Source organism: Miscanthus floridulus, chromosome 13 (assembly GCF_019320115.1).
Source record: "Miscanthus floridulus cultivar M001 chromosome 13, ASM1932011v1, whole genome shotgun sequence".
NCBI classification, from domain to species: Eukaryota; Viridiplantae; Streptophyta; class Magnoliopsida; order Poales; family Poaceae; genus Miscanthus; species Miscanthus floridulus.
Window position 1 is genome coordinate 58,746,025 of NC_089592.1, and position 7,380 is coordinate 58,753,404.

The 7,380-nt window shown below is 53.9% G+C and overlaps 1 protein-coding gene across 1 annotated transcript; it reads right to left on the reverse strand.

Moving 5' to 3' along the window:
• Positions 1 to 4,240: 4,240 nt before the first annotated feature.
• Positions 4,241 to 7,106, reverse strand: LOC136501103 (U-box domain-containing protein 39-like). The gene has a single exon (XM_066496598.1). The coding sequence runs from the start codon at positions 6,967 to 6,969 to the stop codon at positions 5,272 to 5,274; it is 1,698 nt and encodes a 565-aa protein (XP_066352695.1). The 5' UTR covers positions 6,970 to 7,106; the 3' UTR covers positions 4,241 to 5,271.
• Between the last annotated feature and the right edge of the window lie 274 nt (positions 7,107 to 7,380).

Genomic DNA, 7,380 nt, shown 5'->3' on the forward strand with positions numbered 1-7,380 from the left:
ATGGGCTTGGACCGGGCCGACGGGCTCGGGCTACATGGCCAACTATACAGCGCGGCGATGAAGTGAAGTGAGTGATCGGATGTGCCATCATGACCAATGTCCAAGGAGCAGTGAGTGATCAGGCCAACCAACTTCATGAAACCATAAATGAATCGGCTCACCTCACCTCACCTCACACCTCAGTAGAAGATTGGATTTGGAGAAGACTACTAGCTATAGCGAGGTGCATGCTTTCGACGAATAAATAAGGGTTTTTTTATTGCTACCATTATAATTTTTGAATTTTTAAAAAAATGCCATTACTATTCACTTATTGTGAACCTCACCATCACAATTCTTCCTATGTTTGAATATGCCACGGTATAGGTCCGGATAGGGCTTGGGCCCAACTGCGGCGTACACGACATCATCTTATTTTTGTATGGACAAACTACCCGTCCCAACTTACTCTCTCTATGTCACTGACGTATGGACTCCACTAGTCATCTTGTTCCTCCTTCCCCTGTCATCTTCTCCATGACTGCTTCTTCCCCAACTCCCATGGCGACCAAGTGGGCACTAGCCGCCGTCGTGCCCCTTGGCCATGGCGGGACGAAGCTCCTCCGCCTCGAGCTCCCGCGCTGCCATGGCGGACGGAGCTCCCACGCAGCCACGACGCATGCCACGGCAGGCGGAGCTGGCGGGCCAGAGCTCCTCCGCCTAGAGCAGCAGTAGCAGCAGCACCAGGGGCAAAGCTCCAACCGCTGGAGCGTCAGCTCCGCGGACGGGGACGATGGCGCGCCCGCCTCAGGCTCCGGCCACCGCGAGAAGAAGCTCTGCCTCGTCAAGTCATCATGGGGCTCCACGAGCTGCTGCTGCTTGCCCATTCCTAGTGGCACCAACGGAGCTCAAGGTGCGGGAGCTTGGGCCCGCCATAGCTACGCGCGAGCTCCACCCACCATGGCCGCGCCGGGGCTCGAGGCGGAGAAGCTCCGGCCCGCCATGGCCACGCACGCAGCAGCCGCCGAGACCACGTGGCCATGCGGGCGAGCAGCAGCCTCCTCCTCTAGTCGCCCCCATCCCTCCACTCCTCCCGTCGAGCACACTGCCAATGGTGGCTCTCGCCCACACCCCTTCGATGCGCCCATCAGGAACAGAAGATGGGAAGAGGAGGCGAAATCCGAGTCCCCCGGTGCCCACTCTGCGAAATCCGATGCGCCCCCGGTGCCCTGCGGCTGCTCGCCCATGTGGGAGAGATCCATCAGCAAGATAAGATGGGAAGAGGAGGATGCTGGGGGCCACACGTCAGCGAGTGGAAGGAGAGAAGCAGCAAGGGTATTTTGGACTATATGAAAATACACTATCCTTTAGTCACCTGCGTGTGGACCCAATACTGCTGAATACGTAGAAAATGGCATCATTCAAGTTCAAGAAGAATTATAATGATAAATTTCCAAATAGACAAATAGTAATGGTATATCTTATAATTTCAAAAATTGTAATGGCGTAGATTAAAAAACCCCAATAAATAATCATTGCAGTTGCGCATCCATCCAAGTAGGCGTGCTAATGGAAAACTCAAGTGTACGCCATCGCACATGTGACGAAGGGCCGCGCCGTGGCCCGTGGCGTGGCACTACCGCGCCAAGATGTGAGGCGCGGCAGCTCCTGCCACGTCAGCGGCCAAGGCCCGGGGAAGTGCCACGTCATCACTGCTGCCGCGCCGCCATGCATGGCGCGGCAGCCTTGTTTGCCCGCGCCGTGGCAATAGGCCCGGTCAAAAATGTTATATTTGAAGAAAAAAAGTGTTAGAATTAAAAATAGTTTTAAAAAGTGTTAAAAATAAAAAAAAATTCTCGTGGAGAATGTCCCTGTATGAGTATGATGACATGGGTGTGTATAATAAGCGTGAACTAAGCACAGTTACACTAGTTAAAATACTTGTGATGAACCTATATGCTTGGATTGAAGTACTCGACTTTACGTGGGCGCTTACATTTTTCTAGACTTAGTTTAGAATTTAACAGTACTATTTTTTGTGATGTGTCCATCGAAAGCAACACACATTTAATGATTTCATCAGCTTGAAGACCTGTTGGCTCAGTTTTTGAAAGGTGATCATAAGGGTTAAGGGTGTATGTGATCATAGGGTTAAGTGTTAATGTGTATGCATAGGTTAATAAAAATGAATACACGTGTATGTATATGAGCATCTGTGTTGTTGGTAACGTTATTTAGAAAAATAGAAAATCACGAACTATTCGGCTGGTATTAAAGCCGGCTGAAGCTGATTTTTTGTGAGAGAAAAATACTGTAGATTGTAGCTGATAAGCCGGCTGATAAGTTCAAGCGAACAGGCCCTAAAATAGAATTGCAGTTCACAAATGTGTGTGTCCCAGGAGGAAAGGCACATGAAAGAAAGGGGGAAAAAAGAGGTTGGACCAACCCAGGAGGTGGAAATGAAGCTTATTCACAAGACAATTCGGCCCATTACGTGTTGTAGGAAATGAAAACTGGGCTTACATATAGGTAATGAAAAATGTCAGAGTTGTTAGCGTGAGCCAACACTTCTTAATGCCACAATGACGATATCATATGGGGAAATATTATGTGAGGACGGTTCCCATGTAGCAATCATGGATTCATGACAAGTGTCCATATACATATATTTAATGCATAGAACTGTTGCTTCAATTTAGGAGAAATAATCGAAAATAAAAATTGCATTTCTATCGTGTGTTTGGATGCATATTCATAGACATGTATCGTGAATTCACATTGGTGTCCATGGTTGTTCCATGAGGAGTTGAGGACTGTCCCCTAAATTTTTTCCCATCATGTGAAGCTTCCTGTCTACGCACTGTTTTCGCTTCAATAATGGCTACAAGCATAAACAGCAGCTCCAAGCTTTAATATTTTGTTTTTATGTGTAAAAATTGTCCCAAAAGGGACCTCTACCAGGTTGGCCAAACAGAGTGCTCACGGCAGCTGGTCTCCCTTTACAGGTAGCCCAACCAAAACACAAGGGTACCAGTGCCAGTTGCAGCATGCAAATCTGGTCGTTGATGCTCACTGTATTTTTAGCTCAACCTTTTTTTGGGTGGCACGCGCAATGCTTAGCTTCCCAGACACCTGAGACTCGAATCAAACTTGACAAAGACGTACTTGGGCTAACACTAACCTTGTAAAGTACAGTGCTAGCTAGTCACCAGCTATCTTGATGGTCACATGACCAAATGCAAGAAACGAGATGAGCTACAACCGCAGCAGTTTCTTGGATCCCAAACGAAGCAATGCGGCCACATTGGGTCCAGTCCGGCCTCCGGCGGTCCAGCCGTCGCGCCAGGGTTTCTCAATAAGCAAAGTGCATGGTTGGAGTGTGTCCAGCAGACAAGCATTACATTATGACGATGATGAACCCTCTTCCGGAATTCTGGATATTCAACTCACCAACCTTGAACCCTTGACCTCACACCAACCTAAACAGGCTTTGACATTATTGGGTAGGCAGTGTATGATTAAATAAACACAGAGGCGGAGCTAGAGTAATCTAAGGGGGATACACTTGCCTTGTATGTGCAAAGGTTTATAATTTTTGGGTGTAAATATGGTAAAAATTTAGCCTATATCATTCTCCTTTTATTTTTACGTGGGTGCAACCATACCCACCGCAAGTCATGTAGCTCCGCCCCTGAAATCTACCTTGAGGGCTTATGCCCCCATGTACTGTTTTTCATCGCATCATCTCGTTTTGCACACACACCGCCACTGGTGGTGACATGCATGCACTATTTTTCATCTCGTCAGCTCATGCCTCAGGTGTGAAGATACTCAAACGCTGCAAGGATCAAGGGCATATGCCCCTAAGTGCACGCACCGTCTGATGCACATGGGGATACGTGTGCATATGCCCTTGAGGGGAAAAACAACTTTGTCGGCGAGTCATGCCTCATGTGTGGCTTGTCCGGCCTACGGCTGAAATAATAAATAAACTCCAACTTGTCATTACGACCACATGATCTCCAACATGTGTAGTTTTAACTGTTATTCCTATCGTAATGCAATTGTCAAAATATCTTTCAAGATAAATGTCAAAATAAATGTAAACAAAATATTATGAAAATGGTGGTCAAAATGCTGAAGTTTGATCACAAATTTGTCGGCACTCAGGCACCATCAGGTGATTCCTTTTCTTTAAATTGAAGAGGGCACATTGCTAGGTCTAGCCTGCTTTTTTTTAAGTGAGCGGCAAGCTTTATTGATTAAAGATGGTTACATCATTTGATAACAATTCAAAAATAAAGCTAGGGGGCTCATCGTCTTAGATACAATTCTCCTTTGTTTGCCTAACTCGCCGCGCCAACTCGTGTGCTACCTGATTTGCTTCCCTGTTGCAATGCTCAATAGAGATATCCTGAAATCCACACCAAATGGTACAGCAATCATCATAAATAGCAGCAGCCGAGTTTGCCGAATTACCACCGTCCTTCATTGTTTCCACAACCTCCAAACAGTCTGCCTGAATAATCAGCCGAGATTAGCACCTATATGTTGTGCAAGCATCAAACCTTCCTTCAGAGCATAAGCCTCTGCCATTTGCGCATCCGCTAGGTCTGGCCTGCTTGGTTGCAAACATAAGCCCTCCCTTTCTAACCTTGCTGCAAGTCATTATAATTAAGGGCGTGTTTGGCAGGTCTACTCGTGGCTCCGACTCCTCCTCCATCTTACTCTGTAGCAGCACTATTCATAGGAGCTGTTTTTCTCTCTCCGATCAAAATGAACTAGGAGCCAGGAGAAGCCGCGATTTGTAGCTTCCCTAGCTCCGGCTTCTCTGGTGCTGTAGCGAGGAGCCGGAGCCCTACCAAACACGCCCTAACAATGTGATGAAAGTTCATCATCAAACCCACCATGAAGAAACTAGAAACATGCATAATATGTGTAACATCATTTGCAATTAGCAAACACATTGCTCCTTCATTTGCAAAAAGTTACTATATGTAATGCAACTGAAAAAAAAAACATGCAACAATTTGCAAGCAACAACCTATATACAGTTTGGCTAACATGACAGGAACAGAAGTAACAGTACAGTTCAGAGTACAAACGACGCAGACAACCGTACTGGATTCTCAAGTGCAGAGCTGTCTTGTAGGTTCTTCATCAATTCACCGCATCATTCATCCAAAAATGGCAGACCAAGAAGAAAGCACGGCAAGATTTCAACCCGATGAGAAAAGCATGTCCCAACGTAATCCAGCAGATAGACCTAAATTAATCAATGCACACGGATCGTCATGGATGAGAACTTGGTGGTGTCGCGGCGGGCGGAGCGCTCCCGCTTGCCACACGCCGGCGGTGAGGCAAACTGCTGCGGCCATGGTGGCCCTCGTCGTTCCTGCGGACCGACGTGTGGTCGTCGTCGCTGCTGTCACGGCCCATCGTGCGCAGCACCGTCTGAACCACCTCCTTGTCGACGCCCGGGCTCGCCTGCTCGGCGATGAGCATGAGTGGGCGGTCCGCGCCTGCTGCTCTGGCGAGCCCCCGGAACCGCGGGCTCCCCCTGCTCATGGCGTACAACGCCTCCACGCAACATTCCTGCAGCTCCGCGTGGCACGCACCTTCGGACAGGATGGCGGACGCCGTCGCCACGGCGCCCGCGTCCATCAGCGCGGCGCTGCCCTCCGCGCAGGCGGCCACGTTGCAGAGCACCATGAGCGCCAGCCTGCGGATGGGCGCCGCCTCGGCGGCGTCGCACGCGACGGAGAGCAGGGTCCTGGACGCGCCCGGGGCGCGCGCGAGCTTGGACTGGTTCACGGCGGCGAAGGATAGGTGGTACAGCGCCATCCCGGCGTCGCGGCGCGCGCGCGGGGCGGCGTGGTCGCGGTCCGCGAGCGCCGCGAGGAGCGGCGGCAGGGCCCCGAGCACGCCGATGGCGGCGCGGTTGCCCTCGTGGAGGGCGAGGCCGAACAGCGCCCCCGCCGCGTGCTCGCGTGCCTCGGCCGGCGAGGCGGCCGACGCCAGCACCTCGACAAGCGCCGGCACCGCGCCCGCGCGCACGACGGGCACCCGGTTCTCCGGCTCCAGCGAGAGGTTCGACAGCGCCGCGGCGGCGTCCGCGCGCGCCGACGCGGTGTGGCGCGAGGACAGCAGCACGCGCCTGAGCGCCGCGAGCAGCCGCGGGCCGCACAGCGCGCACCGCCGCGCCGTGCCCTCCCGCGTCGCCCGCCGCAATGCGGCCATCGCCGCCTCCACTTCCGTCTCGTCCCCGGCCTCCACCGCCTTTGCCACGGCCTCCTCCTCTGCGTCAGCAACACGCACGGGCTCGTCTTGTTCCTCTTTCGCCGCCTCCTTCCCGCGCACCACCACCTGCACATCGACCTCCCTTGACGACCTACCGGACGACGAGGACGATGTGGACGCAGCGGACGCCCCCTCCGACGAGCACGACAGGTTCGACGCGGACCTCGCCGGCGCCGGAGCCCCCTCTGATGAGCACGACAGATTCGACGACGACCTTGCCGAAACCTGCGTCCCCGCCACCACCGCGCGGAGCACGGCCACACTCGCCTCCTCGCCCGAAGGCGCCACGGGCGCCGCGCGACCAGAGAGCGCGCACCACGTCCGGACGGCCGCCCGGAGCGCGTCGTTAGGTATAGCGGCGGCAACGCCACCGCCCGGTGTGCCCCTGTCGCCCGCCACCACTCCGTCTGGGCCGAGAGAGAGGCCGAGCTCCGCGCAGGCCAGGACGCAGGCGCGCTCGTACGTCTGCCCCGACGGAAGGATGACCGGGTCCGCCATCGGCGTGCGGAGGATGGGGCAGCACAAGAAGTCCGCCGGCACCTCCTCCTCTCCCTTGTTATCCTTCGTCGCCGGGGGCGGGGGAACAGTGACGTCCGGCGGCCTGTTCTTGGGCTTGGATGCTGCCGGCGGCGGCAGGGACAGCGACCGGAAGGGCAGGAGCTTCCAGCGCCGCGCGCGCTCGGCACCCATCTGGCCAGCCGCGTCGCCGGCGCCGGAGCTTTTCAGAAGCAAAGCAGCAGCTGGTTTTGGTGGTGCAACGCCAATAATGGCGGCTGCTTTTGGCTTGGGTTCGGGCGTTCGGCAACTTTGGCTGGCTGAGGCTGGCTGGGGCGGGGGCTGGGGAGTGGGAGTGGAGGCCCTTTTTTCTCTTGGCGGTTAAATATTGCGGAGGAGAGGTGACTTAGCGGTGAAGGGATCAGGGCGGTTAGTAGGCTACCGGGCGAAGGCGGGTGCGGCAGGCTGCGGCGGGCCGGCGGCCGTGGCTGCGGTGGGGGCACTGAGCAATGGAGTGTTGCGGTTGGAGGCACGCAGTCGCGTCGCCGTCGCGCGGGAACGGCGGAGGGAAAAAGCTGGCGCCGGTCGTTTACCAGGGCGTCTTTT

What these genes read in the sequence shown, in the direction of transcription:
- LOC136501103 (XM_066496598.1), bottom strand. Translation starts at nt 6,969, where the DNA reads ATGGGTGCCGAGCGCGCGCGGCGCTGGAAGCTCCTGCCCTTCCGGTCG.